Source organism: Dermacentor variabilis, chromosome 1, assembly GCF_050947875.1.
Source record: "Dermacentor variabilis isolate Ectoservices chromosome 1, ASM5094787v1, whole genome shotgun sequence".
Lineage (NCBI taxonomy): Eukaryota > Metazoa > Arthropoda > Arachnida > Ixodida > Ixodidae > Dermacentor > Dermacentor variabilis.
The window spans coordinates 235,001,967-235,026,153 of NC_134568.1; the positions used below are offsets into that span (position 1 = coordinate 235,001,967).

The 24,187-nt window shown below is 48.0% G+C and overlaps 2 protein-coding genes across 2 annotated transcripts in view; both read right to left on the minus strand.

Annotated features, from left to right (window-relative positions):
- LOC142559724 (lens fiber major intrinsic protein-like) overlaps positions 1-8,114 on the minus strand; it is a 45,062-nt gene extending 36,948 nt beyond the window's left edge. Inside the window, exon 1 of the mRNA XM_075671309.1 lies at positions 7,545-8,114. Within this exon, the coding sequence (XP_075527424.1) occupies positions 7,545-8,114 (570 nt within the window). The remainder of the gene's footprint in view (positions 1-7,544) is intronic.
- A 4,514-nt stretch (positions 8,115-12,628) lies between these two features.
- On the minus strand, positions 12,629-23,454 carry LOC142559729 (carboxypeptidase Q-like). The gene is made up of 5 exons (XM_075671320.1): positions 22,961-23,454; positions 17,360-17,673; positions 15,908-16,157; positions 15,496-15,599; positions 12,629-13,338 (listed from the first exon to the last, which is right to left on the minus strand). Exons 1-5 carry the CDS (start codon positions 23,118-23,120, stop codon positions 12,766-12,768), a joined length of 1,401 nt encoding a protein of 466 aa, XP_075527435.1. The 5' UTR covers positions 23,121-23,454; the 3' UTR covers positions 12,629-12,765.
- Between the last annotated feature and the right edge of the window lie 733 nt (positions 23,455-24,187).

Here is a 24,187-nt window from a genome sequence, read left to right on the forward strand (position 1 = left end):
TAACTGGTTCATTCAGCACCATTTTCTATCTGCATTCATACTTATATTTGCCAAATTTATTTCCAACACAACTTAAATAAAGCTACATATTTCTGTAATAAAATGCACTTGAATAAACAGTTCGGTTTGAGTAAATTGAGAGAGCTGCAGGAAATTGCTTGCCTAAGCCGTTCTGTTAAATAGGTTTCGGGCACACCTTACAATTGTTTGTCTGGTCCGATCAGCGACAACGATCGAGCTACAAAGATGATGCAACCGCTGAAGTTTTAAGGCTATTGACCCGACGTCGTTGCTCTGTGACTATGGTGTTGGGCTGCTGAGCACGAGGTCGCGGGATCGAATGCCGGCTGTGGCGGCCGCATTTCGATGGGGGCGAAATGCGAAAACACCCGTGTACTTAGATTTAGGTGCACGTTAAGGAACCCCAGGTGGTCTACAAGTGGTATTGGCACGTTAAACCCCATAATTTAATTCTTAAGGCTATTGCATAACTTCAGGAATTTGTGTTGAAATAACGATTCCTGAAGACCGCTAGCGAATATTCTTTTTTTTTTTGTTCTTCAGCGGCTGTGACAAATTATTTGCGAGGGAGCCGCGTTACTGCCATACGCTGTGTTCTGCCGATAAGGAAATATTGAGGCGCCCGCCAAAGCGCGCGCCAAATACGAGCGGACATTAGATCGAGTCAGCGATTGGGTCACTGGTGGTCAGCCTATAAAGAAAATTGTTTGTCGAAAATCTAAGTTTACCTTCTGACATGTATGAAGTATCTGTAGACAATTCCTATGTAGAGTTTCTCAGTCTATAGGCAATCTGTGGATCGTAGCTTTATATAGGACCATATGTGTATATATATATATATATATATATATATATATATATATATATATATATATATATATATATATATATATATATATATATATATATATATATATATATATATATATATATTGTTTCTAAACATACAGCCTAACGCTTTTAATCAATCTTTGTCCGCAGCAGAGGCCTATGGGTTTTATGTATAGGAATAATAAGAGCAACTTATGAGTAGACAAAATATCCAGTGTGTAGGACCTGTACAGATAATCTACAGAATGTTTGCTACTATATGGACAGCGTACATGCTTAGAGTGAGTGTATGGGGGCTGCCTGTTGTCTTTTGAGTACACTGTGTACCGTATACGCTTCCTCGATGCACAGTTCGCCGCTCGTTTTGTTTAGGAACAGTTTTACCGGCACGCGTGTAGTCATCCTCCATCTGCAGGTACGTTTCGGGACGAAATCTATGTTGGAAGTCCCGTGTACATAACGGAGCTTGTAACAGAATATTTTTATACATCTCGCATCGTTCACTATCGCGAGCGTATACATCCTTGAAGATTCGCGGTTATGTGGCAGAGAATCCCCGCACCGGAGTGCTTCCTTGTCTAACAGAAGCTATTCTATATAGCTGGCTTACCGCCTTGCCCAACAACGCAAGGTTGCTCTCGCCAGCGCACCAGATCGATCGTGTTTCGAGCTTAACTTTCACTGCGTAGTCCCGACACTTCGCGGCCCGCTCAACTTCGCCGTTTGGTCAATTCGCACGCGAAATGATGTCAAAAGGGGGAAAAGAAAGGGGGCGGGGAGGGGGTGAAGTCGAGCGCCAAAAGTTGGGAGATTTCGCGCCAGCCGCCGCGTAGTCGAGGGATGACGCACGGTTGGCGCGACTCTTCCCATAATGGTTTTTCCCTCCGTTTCTTCCAGACCACAAATGGATTCTAAAAAGAAGGCTGGCAGCCCAAAGAAGAAATTTATGTGGCCCCGGCCACAAGGGGCGACGGGCTCTGTCTGACCGACTTCGATTTTGGCAGCAATTTCTGCCGGACCACCACGGCGGCCAGCCGACTGACGGCCTTTCCACTGAAAGGTAACAGACGTCGTCACCCCGCCTGCTTCCCTCCGCGCGTATATCCCGAAGGCGCAGCTTCCACACTGTGGTCTGGCCTGTTAGGAGGCCCGCAGAAATTTCCGCCTCTCGTGATAAATGGGCCCAGCGCCGAGCCGGCGCTGCCACGACAGGATAATGGCACGCTGGCGCGCTCGGTACGTCGTCGGGTCGCGCGCATACCACATGCGGCGACGGCAGCGAGCCGGGAGCGGGACGCACGCCTGCTACACGCTTGCGAACGGCGAATGCGTGTTCAAAGTTAATCTCTCTTCACTCGAGTATGCGTCGAATGTCATATAAGTTAAGAAAATGGCCCGAGTGTAGCACCCCTAACTCACCAGGCACTCGCTGGCCAGAGCTTTCGCACGCGGTGGCGTAGAGGCCAAGTCCATAGAAGAGTGTTGTTCTTTCTTTTCTAACTCCTTACTTACGACGGGGTTTGTAAGCCATGCGTTTTTTTCTTCTTTACACCGCTTGTTCTTACAAATGGTGCCTGGCGGTGACGCATGCAACGCTCAAGCGTGTTGAGAACAAGCGTGTTGAGCCCGTTGAAATCTACGCGCCCGACTACTGGGAAACTGGCTGAACTTCCTTTACGTTTTTTCGCCCTTCAAAAGCGAGAGGGCAAACTTGAACTTGAAAGAAAGAGGGACGACGCAATGAAATACACTTTAGACGCTGAAAAATCTACAACTGGCCCGTTCTATGAGTTTGACGCACACTGTTGGAAGTGGCTTCTCAGTTTAGGAAAATAACAATTCAGGCCAAATGGTTGTCAATGTATATTTCATCTTCTTTCAGTATGCGTACGCCCGTTTCTAAGAAAAGAAAACAAGATAAATGCGGAAAGAAAGTATGCTTGCTACTGGTTCAGTCAGATGGGTTGACTTTTGAAGTTAACCGCTTAAGTGATTGAGCCCTCACAGCGGTGTCTCTTTTATCCCACATTAAGCAGCAGTGGGCGACTATTTCTGAACAACAGTGACTTTATTGTTGGATTGTTCCTTGAGAATTTTCGTTTGTCTTCATCAACGCATAGAGGCTTACGTACTCAGATGTGAAATATAGTATATGAAGCCTGTTGATAATCGTTTGCGTGAACAACAAAGAGCAAAATACAAATTAGTAAACATAAAGAAAGAAATGTAGCTGAGGCCGCATTTCGCTAGGATTCTTTTCCTACAATTCATTGGTTAGCGTCCGTTGCGCCGAACAGTGGACCCTGGCCATAACAAAGGCATGGCTTCGTGCGAGCTAATGACAAAAGGCAAACATGTGTTGAATAAAAACATTCGCGCTAGAAACGGCCCCATGGTGAAAGTTAAGAGATAGAGCGGAACAATGAGTTTAGTTAGTGGCGGTTTTAAGATGATATGCTCACAGTAAGGTCGTTGTCTCTAAGCCGAGCTTAAAAAATAAATAAAAATAAGCTCAACTGCATTGGACTTAAATGACGTTTAGTCATGGAAAAACAGCTGACGTTGACGTTATGCAGCAGTGAAAACTTACCAGCAGAGGCCTCGCATTGGACACAGCAGAAGCATTAATGGCAGAAAAGTATGGAACGAAACCAGCTGAACATGATCGCCAGAAGTCGTTACAATGCGTGAATGCGGGGGATTGCAGGTGAATTCGCGCGGTGACGCATGTAATCGAGCAGCATGAGTGGAACCGAAAGGAAACGAAACTTGCTTGGAATATTTGTGCCTCTTGATAAGAAATTTGTCACTGAGTATGGTCATCTACCCTTTAGAGATTTGCTGTGCTACGCCCATGTTGAACATGCGAGGCGCAACTGCCTAAAGTACCTTAGCATTGTTGAATTCGTTCTTTCTGCCCTTTTCAGTAGTCTGGATGCGAACAGAATATTCTCAATGATAAACAGCTTGTCGAGAAACGACTGAATTAAATTCGAGTGAAATAGCGTTATATGTTTAGCTTTATATAGTTTAAAGCGTACTGAGCCACCTTTAACGGGACAAATTTGGCAGTATTACATTCTAGAAAAAAATCGCCCAAACGTTAAGTGGGGTAACCTTTTAAACAAAACAGCACCGAAACACGATGCAAATGTTGGAAAATTCACCTTACGACTTCTCCATTGTGCCTCCACTACTAGTCCAGACTTTTTCAACGGGAGAGCTTGTTTTCCTATTTTAACTCAGCCTTAAGGGCCCAAGACAAAGAAGGACTTTAAGATTAAAATTCGCAAGGTTGCATAAAGCCGTCTCTAATGTTTTGACATTCCTGGTGTGTGCGGACAAGAGCATTATTGTAATGTAGTAATACTTGGTAAGCTAAATAGGACTGCAGTCAACCTTGTGAAGGCCTAATCTAAGAGAAGCATGCTTTCTGAAAATCAATTTGTCTATGTTTACAGCATATTGTGTTTATTAATGCTCTCAATATAGATCATTAGTCAAATATTGTAGCAGTGCGTATACTAGCATTCACTGATCGATACTTTCAGCCTTCACAACAAAGGCGTTGGGGATGCAGATGGAGCACTGATGTTCTATATTCGTATTCGCAAAGCAGTAAGTATAGGCTGCGGTAGATGTAAGGGCAGCCACCAGGCCATCATGACAGCTCATATTACATTGGCGAAGGCGGCAGGGCAAACAGTTCTGGCGAAAGAAAAGCTTTGTGAATTTGGCTTGTTGGCCTGTATTCGCAAAACTTCTCTGGCGTAAGTGCGGTTGTTCGCCCACGGCCTCCTCCCCACAGCTTTTTCCAGGGAGGTGTCCAGTGTCAGTGAGTCAAAAAACACCTCGTACACACTTTTTAAAAGGCTTACGCGGGAAAACACATGCAGAAGAGGAACGAACAGGACAGCACAAACGAAAACAGATTTTCGCGGCAACTTTCTCTGTCAATATCGTTTTCAACACCTTTACCTCTATCTTACATCATCGCTTGTGGGCTAACGCTGCCGTTGCTGCGTGAACTGAACTGGGTGGCTGTTCTTTATAGAGTTTAGTCAGGTGAATATAGCGTCAGCTGCTGTTTATGTACCCCTTTCTTTCTATCTTTGTTTTTTCGGTTTTCACTTCTACACGAAGTAAAATCGATATAAATGTAGTTGTTAAAATACGCAAAACCTCAAGCCTTCCACAGCAATCAGATTGTTATAGGACAGCTCAGGAAAATAATGTAACAAGCGGCCGGTGCAAAATTAAGAAGCCTTCATGTGCTGACGTGCGAGCGCGTCACCGCCACTAATATTCCACATGAGCAGAGCACGGTGTCCGGTTAGTGCTATAGACCGCGGTTCAACGTCACTAGGTGGCGCATATCGTGTTTCCTCCACCCTAAGTTCAACTTTGGGATGGTTTGCCTAAAACTTTCGGAGAGAAAGCTAAGCAAATGTGCAAAAATACTGACGCGTTTCAATGTTCCTAGCACTGTTGTTACACTCTGCCTGAGATGGACCACCTCACTTATAGTCGATAACGTCAGAATTTGGGCTTATTGCTTGATCATCTTGAACTTAGAACTGCGCAACAAGGGACCGGGACAGATGAGGACGCACACAGCGCTAATGTCCAGTACTTATATTCCGAAAGAGCAGACATAAACAAACAGACCGAAATAAAAATAACAGCACGAACAAAATGGAACTGATGTGCATTCGTGTCATGACTACCGCCAATAACGCCCAGATACGCTAACTCCTTATTGGACAGGGCCAGTGACGTCATGGTAATTCATGACACTCCCAAGCGACTAATCTCACTTGCTTCGAGGATTTCTCTTGTCGAATGATTGTAATGCGTGTGAAGCATCCTCGTACGCGTGAAGTCCGGGCCACGCATACACACGGCTGGCAATGAATTACCAATCTGGTATCTTCTTTCCTTCTAACGCCGCATTCATGCTTATTGAGCCTATCATTACCATACTTACAAGTTTGTCCATCTAATGTAACGCTTGCCGCCAAGATAGTCGAATATCGTATACTATCCATACTGCGCATGTTATATACTTTAGGATTGCGATGCGTACAATGTGCTTCATTTTTTTTCGTGCTATTTTTTTTTTTCATCTACGTTTTTCTCATTGTTTATATATGTCCGCTCTTGCAGAATCAAAGTGTTCGAAGTCAGCGCTGTGTGCGCCCTCTTCTGTAGCTATCCCGTATTGCACTGTTATAAATTGAGAACAACATTTACTCCACTCTTGTGAACAGCTGTCTAACTTTACCGATATCACGCGTAGAGCTCTTTTTGTGTACCCGAGTTCTTGCTTTCGGTACTTGCTTTCGGCGTCCATCTAGATATCAATCAGCGTATCCGATGCAATTGTGCAGTACGTTGCTCTAATGTGAACACTCGCTGTTTTGTGTAACGCCCCCAATGACGAAATTGAAGAAGAATGCTTGGATTGGAAGCAAAGCATGATAACTACAATGTCCCGGCAATAACTTAACATTCTTTTTGATAAACTCATTGGTTAACAGTTTGAATACATTTCAAATGTGAGTAAGTCGTGGTATGCGGAAAAGTAAGTTACTGGTCTGCATTAGTGCACTCATTTTCAGACACTCGAACTGTCGCTTGACGAGAAGCCCTTCACGCCTCCCAGCTGTAGCTGCTGCTCTCAGTGTAAAGTGACCTTTGTCCCCATCTGTTCCACGGAGCCATGTTTACGATGACGTATCTTTAGACTTCGCTATACGACATTGGCTTGAAGGCCGACGTTCCGCATTCAAAAACAAAGAGGTTCTTTAAATATTCAGTTACAAGTTGTGTTTACTTTTCTTTTTCTGTAGAGCTATTTCGTCTTTAAGATATGAGGTGCGCTACTGGGATTAGAGACTCAATTACAGTCGATAAAACACGGTAATTAAACGACGACACGGATGAGGGTTGGTGCGATGATCTTTTAAAATGCGGTTTATTATAATGGTTCCTTGAATGTGGACGCCAGAGGCAGTACGTCGCGAGCGTTACTTAGCTTTTTTTTTTTTTCTTTTTTACCGCTAGTGACGGCTGTTTGCGGCAAAATGAAAGATCCAGTCTTATTACGACACCGGGTAAAATGAATAAATGTGTGCTTCTACTGCGCGCTTGTCCAACGACAAACTGCTAGTCAATTGTATCATCATGTATCGCTTTCGGACTGCCAGCGTTTTCTGGTGGCATGTACATTCTGTGAGAGGACACGCGATAAGTTAAGCTGGTCGCCTCTCTGTAGTTCTCGCGAATAAATGCCTCTACCCTCTTCACGCACGTTCGTTTTTGCTTGACAGTGGCACGCGGCTGAAGTAGGGGAACTGTGCTTGCTTTTTATTTTATACTTAACAGCTGTAGTCAATCTCTATGCTATCTTTTCTTCCAGTATTTCTTCGTTGTGCAGCCTGTACTGACAGCAACTTTCTATAAAGACAGACAGACTTGGTTTCGAAAAGAACATGCGCACATAATGTTTAAAACCCTATAGCACTGCCTTTGCTCGAACCAGGTGAGCTGCCCTGCCTCTTTTGCGAGAGTCAGACACCGCGAAGCGACGCGCAACGCACGAGCCTGGTACCACGCCTAATGCACGAGGTGCACATGTTTCTCTTCGGGGGTGGAGGTGTGGCCCGCACCATGCACGCGCGCGCACTCACCGCGAATAGCGCGGCGGCCGCGTACGCGACTCCCAGGGGACCCGAGGCGGCGCGGTCCGCGGCAAGGGCGCTCAGTGCCACCAGCACGGTGCCCAGGAACTCGACCCCGAAGGCCTGGCTGGCGTGCAGGCCCTGCGCCAGCTGCTGGGGCGGCTGCTGCGCGGGCCGCTGGTCGCGGGGCACCAGTCCGTACAGGGCGGCGGCGCCCAGGCAGGCGCCCGAACACTGGGCGGCCACGCAGAGCAGGGCGCGCACCACGCTCAGGCGACGGCCGACGAGCCGCGACAGCGTCACCGCCGGGTTCAAATCGCCGGCGAGGCAGTGCGCGAGCGCCGCCGCGCTCGCGCCCATCGCCACGCTGCACTGCAGGGGTCCGCCTTCGGCCGGCTGCCTCCGCGGCTGCAGCGGCACCGTGAACACGGTGAAGAGCAGGCTGCCCAGCAGCTCGACGAACACGCGCCGCCACAGGGGCCCGCTGGCCAGCTCGCGCCGGCACGGCGGGGGCTCCTCGGGCAGCGAGTCCATGAGGCGCCGCATGCGCCGCAGCGGCGAGCACGGGGCGCTGGCCATGGCCGCCGCCGGCTGCCGAGATCGATGAGCCGCGCGCGCTTTTATAGGACGCGCGCGCGAGCGCCACCCGGCATTTGCCGAGCCCAGACTGCGCGGCGGCTTCGGCCGACGCCCGGCAAGGTCGCGGGAGGAACAAAACGGGGCGCATTTACGCCCGTCATTAACGTACGTGAACTTGTCTATCGAGGAAGCGTTGTGATTTTTTTTTTTTTTTGTTGAGTATAACGCGTCGTGATAATGAGAGTCCTACCGGTACTGCCACGATATTGGAATAGAATAAAATAAATCTCCAACGAGCTTGACGAGTTCCCGACTCTTGGACGTATGCAATGACAAGGCAAGCGTGCACGAAGGAAGTTTCATTACGAAGAGACAGAGAACAGTTCTTTACACGAAGGCGATGCATAAAACAATCATAAAGGAAAAGAAGGCACGATTTTAGCTACATCTGATGGACGGCTAGCGAAAATATTGGGCAATGTATGACTTCCGTGAGTGCAAATAATAAATAAGAACTTCAGATGGAAGTTTACGCTTAATACTGATGTTTTATTTTGTTGCAAGAGATTTAAGAGTTTGATTAGCGGATGATAACAACTGTTCAATGTAATTTGTGCGCAGTGTGGTCAAGCCACCTGGAAAGTGTCGGTTGTTACAAACCGCAGTAATGCGACTTAATGAGGTCAGTGTTCTCAAATGATTAGGGCACTGCACGGGCTCGGGCTTACCCGAATTCCCGGGTCGGGTGTCAAATTGCTGACTCGGGCCCGGGCTGTGCTCCGACCTAGGAACTTCGGACTTGGACCGGGTTAGGGCTTCAGTCGGGCCCATGATGTGCCCAGGCATGCCATTTGCAACACGGCAGAACTGCAGATTATAAAAAACTGCAGCTCAGTGGCGCCTGTCAGTTCTTAAGAACGCCGGGGCAGGCAGGCCACGACACAGCAGCGGTACACCGCGCAGATTAGTGTACATTAGCGGCACTCTTCGATAACTGGGAAAACGCCGCACTGGGAAACACTGATGAACGTTGTTCGCAGGTTATAAAGACCTCGGATTCCTAGATGTGATCACGCTCAGGAGAGAGACCGATGGCCCGACGTTCGAATTGAGGTGACAGGTTGACAGCGGTCACGCCTGTCTATGAGGGGAAGCGTATTAGCCAAGTATAGATATATGTATAGATAGCGAAGGATGAAGTTCACTAGTGGCAAGATTTCGCGGAGTCGGAAAGAAATAACGACGAGTTAAACATATATTTGCATTACAGTGGCGTTGAAGAGATGAAAACCTATTTGTACTCGCCGAAAATCAGAAAAAGGTTCTTAGACTGTATTCAAAATAAAGTTCGTTGTCTGTCTGTCTGTCGTAGACTGTACTCAGTTTCCCAAAGTATCATTTGTATAGCAGCCACAGAAGGAATCAACGAAAAACATACAACTGGTTACATTTTTCAATAGCAGACGTGCCTAACGGTATATAGCGTCGTTAACAACATTTCGTTGCTGCCCAGAAATCTCTAGATTTTCGTCCGCAGTCATTAATGTGCACGTTTGCATTGCCTTATGTGTGATCGTTTTAGCGCAAAAACAAGAATGAAACAAAATTTCAGCGCACTTTTAGAGTATTTAAATGAAATGGCAGCAAACCCGCCGTGGTTGCTCAGTGGCTATGGTGTTGGGCTGCTGAGCACGAGGTCGCGGGATCGAATCCCGGCCACGGCGGCCGCATTTCGATGGGGGCGAAATGCGAAAACACCCGTGTGCTTAGATTTAGGTGCACGTTAAAGAACCCCAGGTGGTCGAAATTTCCGGAGTCCTCCACTACGGCGTGCCTCATAATCAGAAAGTGGTTTTGGCACGTAAAACCCCAAATATTATTATTATTAAATGGCAGCAAATAAATTCTGGAAAATCCATCCACAAATTAAGTTGTGGGCTATGTCGTAGTGCAATTCGCAAATGGTTTCCATTTATTTTTCATTATTTGTTCCAGCGAGTCGAATAATCTGGTGCAGTTTAACTTTAAGTGTAGTTTAATTAGTGCAACTAATTAGTTTTGGATGCTGCAACGTATTTTAACGTAGATTAAAATGGATGGCAAAGATAGGTCACAACGCAGAAAAGTTTATTCTCTCAGTGAATTTTTCTTTTGCATAGTATTTTCACATTAAATAGCTCAACGCTCGTGTTCATTGCCTTATATATGTTTTTGCAGCGCTGTGCGGGTTCCCTGGGGTTTAACGTAAACAAACTGTATAAGCATATTTCAACTTAACGAAAAAAGAAAAATAGAACCCACACACTGTGGGAATCGATGTTATGCGAAACATGTTGCAGGTATGGTTACCTAGCATTGTTTGGGGTTCCGCAAGGCGTTACCAGGTGTCCCAATGCGTTTTGATATATTTACACGTGTACTTGTTTGTCTTTATCGGGCGACACGTTTCACCGCCTAACAAATGTTATCGCACAGCGCAGGACGCGCCTACATGTATCGGAAGTTTCTGGAATGTCACCAGTGCTTCCATCTGCTGTCTGTGACCGAACCTTGTGTTATCTGATTTCGTTGCGTGACGCGAATGGTGTAGAACTTTGTAGATGGCACGCGGGTCCCAACGATTAGTCTGGAACATTCGATGACTGCTGTATAAAAGCCGACGCGCTTGACCCGCTGATCAGATTTTCGACGATCGCCGACTGTGTTCGCCGCTATCGTTGTGCTATAAGTTTAGCCTGTTTTTTATGGGCACAGGTTCGCCCAGTAAAAGTTAGTTTTGTCCTTCACAGTATTGCTACTGTGTTCTTCAACGTCACCACCACGTGACAATATCGAGTAGCTGTAAACGACAGCAACAAGACGACAATCGTATCACGGCAACGGCACGATTTCTACTTTGTCCGTTCGACGCAAATTGTTGAGTTCTGCTATATAGGTATTTAAAGGGGCGTACGCAAGGGTTACACGTATTGTAACGTGATCTGCGACTAAGTGTTATGCTGTCGTACGTATCTAGGTCCCTGTCATACGGCCTATGTCAGTACGTCAATGACGTTTGTACTCTGGCGAAGAAACGTTGAAACGCGATCAACGTGGGTTGATCGTGAAGGCAGCACAAATAACGCCGCATAGTTTCTACGTAGCGTTAGCTGCCGAGAGGAAAGTACTGAGGAATGGGAACCGATCCCCGAAGACGGGGGTGCACTCTAACACAGCGCCTCACAGCGCGACCTGTCATGAGGAAAAATAACACCAGAACCTTATGGGCGACACGGGCGCGAGACGTCTCAAAGAGCCAGTCGGCTTCGGCGCAAAGTAAGCGGGCGACGGTGACCAAGTGGTTAGACCATTGGGCTGCTGTGCTCGAAGAGACAGAGGTTCGAGTCCACTGTCGACCATGCATTTCTCTTTACTGCAGAGATACAACATGGGGCGAGACAGGAATCTACCTACGTGTACCGATTCACCGCAACGTGCCCGGAATGAGGCAAACAATGCTTCGCGATAAATAAACTAAAAAAAAAAGCTACGTTGTCTAAGCTGTATGCTCACCGTGCTTAAATTCCTATATGTTGAAACTAAAGTAGAGAGAGTCCGAATTTGCTCATATTACGAAATGCGGATGCCTAAATTGACGACTGAAAAAAATTGACGCCATTAAAAGGAAGCCGAGTAAGGCAATGTAAAAAATTGCATGTTCCATGTGACAATACGATTGCACAAGAGTCTTACCCTTGCGTGTCACTAATTTCTATTTAATGGAGCTAAAATAGTTTCTAGGGACAGTGTATTGTGTCATTCTGACTGCCAATCGACTGGCGTATCTAAATTTACATTTCCGCTAAGTTTATTGGCTTGAGCTCCATCATTGTACGTTGTATTGGTTACTTTAGATTTCAACGGAAGATGACATGGCTGGTGGTGTGTACAGGAGTGTTCACCTATGCTTCGCTACACTATATTGCCGCACTCTTTGGAAGGTGTATTCAGGTGGTTCATATCACTGTTTAACACACAAGCATTGTGAACAGAGAATGTAATTCTTTCTTTGATAATTTATTTTTCAGCGGCAACTTTAGCGGGGCAATCTGATGCACTGAAATCTGCATCTTGCAAATAATTTGTGTGTGGCTAGCTAGTATTATCTTCACAGCAACCGAGAACTCGATCGTGGTTCGTCGAGGCTCAAGAGCTAATGGGTCGAACCGAACTGGGTCGGGTACGGGCCGCATTTGAAACCACCAGGCCGGACTCAGCTAGGTGGTCCAGCGCGTGACATTTTCGGGCTCGGGCCGGGCCAGAAAAAATGGCCCCGTGCAGTGCTCCATAGACAAGGGGGTTATTCTTTGCGCTACTCTTAGTATTGTCATCAAGCGAAAAGCTGAAGTAAAGCTGATGTTATGGAGTGACTCCACAGTGTAAGGTATCGTTGGTTCTCTATATATAACGCAATCCTCGTGCAAGATGAACAATATACACGAGAAAACTGCACTAGAAAGGACACATGCACATGATTTCCCTGGTAACAAGCATGTTTATTCAGCCTTTTATTCGGCTAAGCAAGTCTGAAGCAAAACCCGTGAGCTCTAACATAATACGGCCCCGAAGCTTTGCAGAGTCGTAACTTGCACCGCATAGTCTTCGGCCGGTGCTAGCGGGGCAACTTTCGCTCCATCTGGCCGAGCATGTGCACCAGACCGGCGACCATGGAGGCGCTGAGGTCGAGGTCCTGGCTCTGAATGCCGGACACGGTGTCGGCTTCCGAGTGGCGCATGTCGTCGTGGTAGTACCAGGCCGTGTTGAAGCCCGCTACAGGGACTCCAGCCTCGCGCCAGTAGCGGAGCTCAGGCGCGCCACCGCCACGCGTCAGCCCATTCGCGTCGATGGTCTCGAACTCCTTAAGCATTTCGCGCACGATGCAGACGGTGTCGTTGCTGCGCACGTTGGACAGCGCCAAGCCCGTGGGCGCGAACGCCGCTAGGTCCAGCTCCATGGCCATCGTCGTGTTGCTGCTGTCGGCGGCGTAGCGCCGGAAGAACTCGGTGGCGCCCTCCATGCCCTGCTCGCGGGCCGTCCACACGACGAAGCGCACGGTGCGCTTGGGCCGCAGCTCGAGCCGCTTGAGCGCCGATAGGGCGCGCCAGATGATGAACACAGATGCCGCATTGTCGGCAGCGCCTTGGCCGATGTCCCAGCTGTCGACGTGCGCGCCCAGCAGGATGTACTGCACGCAAAGGCGTTAGCCCCGTCACGAAACGACGCACCTGCGATGCCGAGCAGGCACACACGATTCTCCATAGGTATGGTGCGCACAGGAACATAGACACGCGAAGACACGAAGCTACGCTTACAGCGTATCGTTTCGTTTCTCCGTGCGTCCTTGTTCCTGCATGCGATATACCTATTCACCTTGAGGAACTATACCAACGAGCTCATCTCGTCACGCAGGCACACACGGCTCTGAGGCACCTCTCTTGACAGAGATATCTTGGCGTTCCGCGATTTCCTCGTTTCCGCCTACTCAAAGTTCCTCCACTGACATGCTCCATTCAGGTATGAGAGCTGGACTGATTCTCTATCAGACCTATCTTCACTTTATCCTTCGGCTGAGCCTTTAATTCCCACCAAAAGCATTGTTCTTGACAACCACGACCGCGCCATAATTTTCTTTCGCATGACACTAACGAACAAAAAAAAATAAAGAAAAGAAAACGCCTGTTGCCATCTATGTGAATCGAAGCTTTTGTGAAGCGCTTAATGAAATGCTATAAATTTGGATTTCACTCCTACGCCTTTGGCGTAATGCAAACTGCCGCACACGTGTTCTCGCGTACCCGCGCTATACGGAATGTGACAAATCTTGTATAGGCTTGCATTTCTTCATTTATTATTATTTATTTTAAATGTACCGGCTGCTTCTTGGCTAGTACCCCGTTGTGAGTAAGTGCTATAGTGTGGAAATCATAATCATTATCGACACGCGGCAATAATCTGGAAGAGCTAGTTGACGCGCTGGCACGATATAAAGTTTTCTTTTTTTTTAAAGCCTCCTTGCACAATATGTACCTCCCACTTCTTGGCCGGTCCCCCGTTCTGGGTATGTGCCATCGTTTGGAAATCATAATTATCATCAACACGTGGTGAACACCTTCAAGAGCTTGCTGGCGTTCGCACGATATGTACCGCCCACTTTTTGGTCAACGCCCCCTCCCCCCCTTTGTTGGTATGTGCCATAATGTGGGAATCATAATCATCAACACACGGCAATCATCTCAAATAGATAGTGGTTAACACGAGTCAGCCTGTCTTTGCCGATTGCGCTCTGTTTTATCTTGACAAAATCAGTAATAAAGAAAGAGAAAGCGGGTGTGACCTAATGGTTGGAGCATCGGGCTGCTGCGCTGGGGGACCGAGGCTCGAATCCCTCCGCTTGGCACGCATTATTTATTTATTAAAGTGAATGCCAATCTACTTGGCGAGAAGCCGACCGGTGACTAACCGAACCAGACGAAACCATGGAATGGTAAGCAAAGAAAGTTTCGCTTTAAAACACATGTATGTCTGACAAAGCCACGCTATTGCAGATGAGTGGTGTCGAATAGCTTCTTGTGCAGCGATGCTCTAGATTATGCGATTCGTGCAAGACGTGTGCTTGACATTTCAGTCTGCTTTACCTAGATTACAGTATTGGTTTAACCGCGAGACTGCAGCTTCATGGGTGTTTTACAAGGGGGACCTGTCCTTCAGGGCTCGCCCAGCAGCAATGCGTGTCGAGACGGAGAGGGCACGGCATACTTACTTCATGCGAAAAAGGCTATGCTGATATTGAACGTTCTTCGTAAAGGAGACGGAGTTGCAGCATTGATAGCAGAGCAGTGGCGGAAGCACAAATTATCGCTGTCCCTGGCTTCGAATCAAGATTTCTAGTGGAGCTTCACTCTTCTCGTTCTAGCCGTCTTCCGCTAATCGTATGTATGTGTTTTGGTGGATAGATCTAGCGCTATTCGCTTCGGTGTGAAGGGCTTGCATTTCCTAGGAGCTTCCTGAGCGGACGGGTTAAAGGTGTGTAGAACGGTTTCTTTTAGCGTGGCTTCCTCTATGACGCAATATCAACAGTGGACTTGAACGAGAGGATTTGGTGCTGTAATCGCTCACGTAAGCTTTATAATATGAATGCGAATGCAGCAGCGCGAGTTTTCATCCCTCTTACTTGGCCATCATCTCCGTCATATTCAAGCGCAAGACCTATACGCGACGAGCTAGTCGCGAAAACGCGCCCACTGACATCGTGACCTGCACTTTACTAGTCATTTGCCGTCAAATGCAGCTGAATGCGCACGGCCGCTGATCCAGAGGTACCCGATAGCAATAGCGAAGTCACCTCTTTGGGGTATTTCGTCCCCTTCCATTCCGTAATGATGTTCCGGGAGACGACCTGCTGTGGCTCGCCGGGGTCCATGCTGATGTGGACGATTACTTCCTGTCCTGCACGGTGCGCGCCACACCGATCACGGTCGATTATACATGCCTTTACTTGTTTTTTTTTGTTATTCGATTATCCTCGGCAGGGGCGGCTCTTTTTAAAAACGAGAGAAAGACAAAGAAATGTGGACGTTTGTTATACTACGAGCCACCCCTGTCTTGCAAACGTGTCGTTTCTTATATTCGGCGTATCATGCAGTGAAATTAACCAGGCACATTCACTGGACACTCGAGGGCTTCTGTTTTTTACACTGTGAAGGAATGAAAATTTCGGCCGCGAGGAGGTCATGCGTTATGTCGTGTTCGCATACTTCGGTCGACCATGCGCGCGAGCAGGTCGGCGTCCTGCTTGGTGAGCACGGCGGCGGCGATGCGCGGTGCGTCTTTCTCGTAGCCGGTGAGCCCCGCAAAGAGCGCAGTGCCGGTGAGCGGCTCGGGTGCGCGGAACAGCACAGCCAGCGCACCGCGGCGCGCAGCCTTGGTGGTGCCCTGCAGCAAGTAGCCGGCGTAGTTGCCGTGGCCCTTCCACTCCGGCATGTAGAGCACGATGTGACCGTTCACCTGCGATCGCCGCAACGCGGAGAGAATGATCAGCGCGGCGACGAGGTGCGCCCAGACAGGCCGAGACGGCTGCGTGCACATTTGATCACTTGCAGCCCTGCGAAGCCATGCGTTTTGCCAATCTCAGTGTTGCATTGCCATGCCTTCGAACTGATCACTGTGCTATCGAGCACGCCATTTACGATTCGGCCGAAAGGCTGGCGTCATTAGTCAATGTTGCTCTATAGAGTAACGCGAGTATATAAATTTCGATATCGTACTGAATGACTCAAGCGCGCGTACGCGACGTTTTTTAGGGAGTGATAAAAGCGCGCACAGATGTCAAAGGTCTCGAAATCACTGCGTGCGTGACCAGAACTTTCGCGGAGGCGCGTAAAGGGGCTCATATGGAACTTTAGTTGCTACATATACGCTTGAAAAGGCGTTGATGGTTAGCGCTACTCCCTCTCACGATGGGGAACCTCAAGAGCATTAGAAAGACAGGGATAGACATAGAAACGACAACACAAGAGATATGCCTGTCCCTGTATCTTTAGTGTTATCTAGGTTCCCAGTGCAACTTACCAACTAGCCCGAATCAATGCCTTGACCCTCTCGTGAGTTACGGTGCACTGGCCGTGATACGCGAAACTAACAATGGCACTCCGACATATTTTGACAAAGATTATATAAGTGTCCAGTGAAGACAAGAAAGAAACCATGCTATAGTACACAGATATCGTAAAAAAATTTCTCGTGGCGCTCACGTTAAATTTACAAGACCATCGTTGATACGTTTCCTCTGATATTCGACGCAGGAATTCCACAGTCACTGAGTCTCCTATCCGCGCTACAGATCAGTATGATTTCAAGTTTTAGCGAGGGCCTATACTGCGCATCGACATTACTCCCACACCTTTTCACGAATTCTTCTGACTGTAACGTTACCTTCCACGGTACGAATGTGAGCCGTACCATCGTGTATTAGAGGTAGCCGAAAAGAAATCCTTTATCTCGGATCCTTGTTTCATACTATACGGGAAGGAGGAGCGCCTCACTTTTGTGAAAAGAAGTGAAAGCTCTCCAACGGCAGTGAGCCGAGAAACATCAGTACTAACGCTTCCAATTCCTATGCACTGGCCCACACTATAGTTTTACTTCTAAGTAGTTCATGCCAATTGTAGCCGCGTGCTGTATTGAATACTCTGGGCCAAGCAGCTTACGCTGACGCCCTTCATCTCGAGCTCTGCGAACGACTTGACCACGTCCAGGGGCGCCGTCACTCCTCCGGGCGGCGTGCCGGACGACCCGCCCAGGCCGAGGATGTGAAGCGCGTGTTCTTCGGGGCGCACGAGGCGCGCCATTTCGTGCTGTCGGCGCCAGCGTACGGCGAGCACGTCCTCCGTGTGCACGTCCTGGAAGTGGTCCAGCTGGAAGCGCTCCACCAGATAGTCGATGGACTTCTCCAGTTGCACGCTGCCGAGCATGCGACTGCCAAACCGATCCGCGAACTGCGCCAACTCGCGGTGTGTCACCCCTGCGGGAGGGACAGTGGCGCGCGCTAAAGGCTGGCGCTGGCCAAGGAACGACCATCTGTGTGGCTGTCCTCGTTCGTAGTTCTGAAATGCTCACGTATCAGCGTAATATCATATTACGCTGATACGTTTTTGCGTTCGCGAGAAGCTTTTGTCATTGGGCCAGCCTTAGCGGATGTTTGCTTTCGCTATATTGGCAGACGCATGTTCCTACGAACCGCTCCGCCGTCAGAACTTTGTGAATACCGGTCCTGTATGACATCAGCGACGGAATGCCGTGTGTCCCAGCTAACGTTAGACAAGCTGTTCAACGAAAAAAAAAAGATTTAAAAAGCACGGTGCAAGATACAGTTTTAATACCTACGGTGCTCCGTTGTTACATGTCTGACAACCGAACACTGTAGGTCTGAACATCGTATCCTGTACTGTGCTCTTTTGTCATCTTTTTTTTTTTCTGTTGAGTGGCTTGGCTAGCGTTAGCTGGGACACACGGTATACAACGGGAAAGCAAGATGTGTGAGCTCGACCTAGTCTCAGGCCTAACACGCATTTTAAGTGCGACCGCAGGCAAAGTGCGAATATTCCTGGAGTTGAAAAAATTCGCCTTTTTTACATAGTAGCAAGATGACCACGAACAATCGCTCACATAAGGGGAAAAAAATTAGCGTAGACTGAATAGGGGCCGCGTCCGCAGTATGCGGGTGCGTGAAATGTCTTGTGCGTACTGGTGTACGGGTACTACAGAAATGACGTAACCAAATACACAAGTGACGTTTATTCACGCATTACGAAGCTCGCGTAGTTAACTTATCATACAGCTAGTGGAGGTCCTACGGTGTAATCTTGCAATCATGCGCGCTCCCTACTCGTAGTGAGCCCGCCGTGGACAAAGGTGGTGGGCGCGAATTGGCACCCCTCTGTCTGGCTGCCCGAGTCTTTAACATCATTTCTGGAATCAGCGTGTCGAACGCTGGTGGCGGCGTAGCCCAACAAGCTGGAAATTTCTGCAACAAATTGCACACTTGTAGGCCTTATAACTGCTGGTGAACACTGGTTTGAGTTTGTTGGATTATACAGTACGAATGAGTGAGCTCTCTCAAACTCGACCACTCCCGCTCGGACCGACAAACATTTTGCCGAGCTATGCTTCCTGAAAGCGGAGAGAGAGGCTAAATTTAGCTCCGATTACGTCATGCGTGGCACGACAACGGCGGCATCTGTAAAAGCGACACATGCCTGATCGAGTAATGGCGCCTTTCTTCTACACAACGATACCAAAGTAAAGCGCCTGGATGTAGTACGTACGGTTGCAAAGATATAAGCGATAATGCTATAACACGTTCTCGTCAAATGCGGTTTTAGCAAGCGACCCCATATACGCTGACCGAACTGAAAGCCGGAAGAAAAGAAACGGTGTAAACGCTTATGGGAACAGGATATGCCCTATACCTGCCATGTATTTTAGGCCACATTGTTGACCCTTTTTCGCAGGAACCGTAGAAGTTACCATAGTTATAATGACATATCGCTGTGTTCAGAATTCTTTCTTCTTTTTATATAGTGGAATGTTGCCTTAATGTTGTCGAGCTCTATCTTTATAAATTTTTACTGGTTGTACGCAAATTTTAGTTGTTATTAGGCACTAAATTTTTTGTTTAACAATAACGCTTACCTCAACGGAAATCATTCTACTACAGTAGATCTCTTGGTTGGTATACTAAATACTGGTGAAAAGTTGCTCAGAGCACTGCGGTTTCTGAGATAATGGGACAAATGTTAGAAAAAAATAATCTTTTGCGATATAACTGTTCTTAAAGGGGAAAAATGGCTTTATTACGCCAATAAAATTCAATAAAACGAATTCACGGAGTTATGCAATACGTACCAGTCAAGTATTTGTCACTAAAATCAATTCTTATTTTACTAGTTAAGTGTACTGCTTTCCGGGAACGTTTTGTTGCCTGCTAGATGCAGCCGTACCGGCGTAGTGAAGTCAATTTAAATCAACGTGGTGTTAAAAAAAATTGCAAGGTTTTACGTGCCAAAACCACGATCTCATTATGAGGCACGTTGTAGTGGCGAACTACGGAATTATCCGTACCACTTGTGGTTCTTTAACGCGCACCTAAATCTAAGTGCACAGGTGTTTTCGCATTTCGCCCCCATCTAAATGCGGCCGCTGTGGCCGGGATTCGATCCCAATCAACGTTGTGTAACCCGTGCACTAACTACAGCTCTGGGGAAAATGCCGAACGACATAATGTCATTGCATAAGGTACTGCTGCCATCACTAAATGTCAGGGGAACATCGAACGTGACTATATGCAATATCTCGAGAACAGGCGAGAGCTGAACGCACTGCAGTGTTTTCTATAACAGACAGTAAGTTCCTAGCTCACTTTGCACACGTATCTTTCGGGGACAGCAGCGCATACAAGGGAATATGTCTAGCAACGCGTCGCCGTTATCAGAAAAAGCCACAATTTTTTCCCGTCTACACACGCTGCTTGTTGCGCGAGCTCCACAGGGCCCAATGTTACGCTGCGCCTCGCGCTCGGCCCCGTTGCCAGGATTCGTTACCGTGGTAGGTCAACGCGTACGGATGGCTATAGAAGCGACGTTTCCAAAAGACCTCATTTGGTCTTGTCATCTCATCAAGTTTCAAAGTGTGGGCTCCGAACCAAAAACAAATCGTCCTACGTCGCGATATGAGGCCAAATGAGCTCAAAAGTAAAGAACTTACTGCAGGTAATAATAATAATAAAAATTGGAGGACGCTTAAGCTTCGCCTTCAAGAGTGGAACGCGACAGCGTTCCCGTCGACCCGCCAAGGGGTATTGGGCTACGGCGCAGCGACTACGCGCCCCGCATCGGACGCGGTGAGAGTCGAGCAACGCAGCGTTCGGCGCGACAACGAAATGAGCGCCTGAGCAAACGACGCACGCCTGAGCCTTAGAAACAGCTCGTTTCTAAGGCAACACCGCGTTCACTAGAGGCGCTTTTGTACCGCTTTGAAGCATCGAACTCGTGGCTCAGTGGTAACGTCTCCGTCTCACACTCCGGAGACCCTGGTTCGATTCCCACCCAGCCCATCTTGGAAGTTGCTTTTTATTTATGAAGTGCCTGCCGTGATTTATCGCTCACGGCCAACGCCGCGGACGCCGACGCCGACGACACCGGCTTTTCTGCGACACGAGCTCCTTAACGCTATCGCGTTAATATTTGAGGTTTTACGTGCCAAAACCACTTTCTGATTACGAGGCACGCCGTAGTGGAGGACTCCGGAAATTTCGACCACCCGGGGTTCTTTAACGTGCACCTAAATCTAAGCACACGGGTGTTTTCGCATTTCGCCCCCATCGAAATGCGGCCGCCGTGGCCGGGATGCGATCCCGCGACCTCGTGCTCAGCAACCCAACACCATAGCCACTGAGCAAACCACGGCGGGTTTACTGCAGGTAATACATCGGTACATATATAGGCCGTTTTAGTGGCTCGACTTGGCACTGGAAAGGTTTGCTGTTGTTGTTGTTGTCGTCGTCGTCGTCGCTAGACGAACGGTGACACTGCCGCTTAACTTGTGAAGATTGGTTTCTGCTTTTTGACAGCGTTTCCGGTGCTCATGGCTACTTACTGGAGAAAGCTAAAAAAGGGCGGGTGCGTATGGGCGCGTGCCAGGCCGCTACATAAGCTTAGGAAAAGGCTGTTTTTCGACAGAAAGATTTCGCGCCCGCGCAATTGAGCGACTGATTATTGTTCAGAAAAGACCAGGCATTTCGAATTAAACAAACGATCGATTTTCTTTTCAAAAGCTAGATGACAGAAAGGCTCGTAGATATTTTGGAGTGAGTGTCTTCTAAAGCAGATGCCTCTACACGGAGCGACTCGAAAAAGCCTTGGGTTCGTTAGTTTTAACGCAGCAGTTCTAATGCCGAAAACTTCAAGTATACAGCCACCTTGATATTGACGTATTGATTAATTCTGGTGATCTTGAGATTTATTTTAAAGCTATTGAAGCTTTCTAGGCGAACACTTCCCGGACTTTGCTGACCGGACGTGCTGTCTTGCCGAATAGTTCACACAGAGAATATCATTCACATAGCGCAAAAGCGCGAAACATGGGACAAAAGATGAGAAGACACAATGAGACACGTCGTCTTTCTTTCGTATTTTTTTTTTTCTGGCCACTTGCCTCGGGTGAAAAGAGAAGCACTCTTTGTCACTGATTCAGGTGATTACACGTTTATTCTCTGTCTCTACTTCGTGTATTTCCTCCACAATATGTGTATACCAAATGGTCATTTATCGCGTTGCGCCGTAGCACCACTGTGAAAGGCGCGAAAGAGCGTTAACATGCAATAAAATGAAAGTGACGCTACAGAAAAGCCATCAATCAATTTACACAGTAGTAGGCTATGCCTTCAAAACTATTTATGCACTTTCTCATTCCATACCGCAGATGTATTAAGATAAACGAACAGTCCGGTCAATAAGGAGACCTTGAGAGGACTAGCTTTTGGGATAGTTGGTCTTTCATTGTAACTGTATGGTAACTGCAAAGTGACCAACACAAACACAGACAAGGAGGAACGCAGTGTCCACGATTAGGACGAACTTAGCGCAATTACTGCACAATTACTATATGGAACAAAGTCGACGGGCGTACCAGGTTTGTTCTGGTTCATCTGTCATATCAATTCCGGGATCTTTGTCGACCAAGTGACACTCCGTAGCCATCGTCGTTTGTTTTTTTTGTTTACCTGACAATGTCGAAAAGCCACCGGGGAGTTCAAATACGCGCAATCGGACACGAGCATTTTCTCTCTCTATCTCTCTCTCTCGGATTAGTTATTTTAGTCGTTTCCGTGTCTAAATGTTAGCAGCCAAGCCATGGTCGGTACGTAGCTATCCAGCAGTAATATTATTTACATTTCTCAATAGTCGCACCCTGCGTCATAGAAATGACATTAAATCATTACCTTCCACGTGTGGGCTTGCAGAATAAATGGTAGCTCCCTCGCACCCGATAACCAATATTTTTTTTTTCAAGATACGCACTCACTCGCACTGACGCCCTCTCACTCTTATAGTAGCACCCATTCCCGCTCATACCCACGCCCACCCACGCTCACCGACACGCACTCGCGTTCGCATACCCCTTCTGACTGACATTCACTCGCGTTAATACTGACGTTCCACTCACGCGTTTCGTCACTCACTCGTGCTCACTCATGACCACTGTGAAACGAGTGTGGATTCATGAGTCAGTATGCCGAACTAAGTGCGTACCTTTTTCTGCGCCCGTGCGGAAGTACTCGATGAGGCTCTGCACTTGTTCGCTGGCGTTGCGGATCTCCCGGAACGGTTCGTCCGGCACGATGCACACCGCGTGGGAGCGCAACACCGAAGCCGCCAGGAGCACGGCCGCCCGCAAGATGGAACCCGCCATGGGAGAGCAGCTGCCTGCGACGCCGCTGGCGCTCGCGCGTCTCAGGTGGCGGACGCCGGATGCGGCGTCTCCGACGACGGATACACCGGCGCCAGTCGCCGCCCGGAGCGGCTTTACTCGCGTTAGTTGCCGACGTGAAAGAGGTTTTACCCGTACTTGAGTTGATAACTATTGGCGGGCAAATTATTCGAGTAATCCTTGCGAAGTTGAGGCTTGCAAACGTCTTCTATCAGAATGTGGTCGACTGTCGTGAAAGTAGGAAAAATCAAAGCGAATAAAAGCTCGTGGACGAGGTATTCTTTTTGGGAGAGCAGAGGTTTAGGTTGACAGGGGTCCGGTTGCGGGCGGTACGGTGCATAATACGAGCTCGGCGCCAGTGGCGCGTGCGTGGTGGGCTCATCTGCAGCGGTGTGTGAATATGAAATGGCGCGACGTATTTCCTGTCAGATAATAATCTTTCGCAAGCGCCGAAATAAGCCATGTGTCCGCTCCTGTACAGATGCGCACTTGAACAAGTCCCATCTTTCCTGCGAGGACGTTATTGAGGTTATAATCTGCACGGAGTTGGCGTTACGCTTTCTTTTGTCTCTGGATCAAATTGCAACAAGACAAGTACTGTTGATTGTATAGCTGTAAGACATCAACTACGGTCGGAGTAACATTTGCGAAGCGGGTAACTTCACGTCAACTGGAACTGCAACTTCAAAACCTTCATCGGCCTCGTATGTATGGTAGGTGATTACGCTCCTGACAAACAGTTCCGGGAGTCAGATGGAGCTCATCGTACAAATTAGCAGGCGTTCAGAAGCTCGAGTGGGAGAAACGGGTATGCGACCTGACTGATTGATAAGCACAGAAAGCCTGAAGATGGTCACGCAAAGTCGATGAAGGCGCTACCTAGGTTCCTACGTTCAAGTGATATAGATATATAGCTCATATAGATGAACTCCGACATGCCGACGTCATTTTTGTGAGCACTTTCCTCTCTCTCGTTCCCTGTGTTCCATATTTATCTCTCTTCTTACCCCTCTCAAGGTTTAGCGTAGCAAATCGTACGTTTGTCTTCC

Coding starts and splice junctions, on each gene's coding strand:
- LOC142559729 (XM_075671320.1), bottom strand. CDS start 23,120: ATGGCGGGTTCCATCTTGCGGGCGGCCGTGCTCCTGGCGGCTTCGGTG. Junction 17,674..22,960: donor CCGCACGGGCGCAGAAAAAG/GTACGCACTTAG, acceptor TCCCTCCCGCAG/GGGTGACACACCGCGAGTTG. Junction 15,600..15,907: donor CGCGCGCATGGTCGACCGAA/GTATGCGAACAC, acceptor CGCACCGTGCAG/GACAGGAAGTAATCGTCCAC.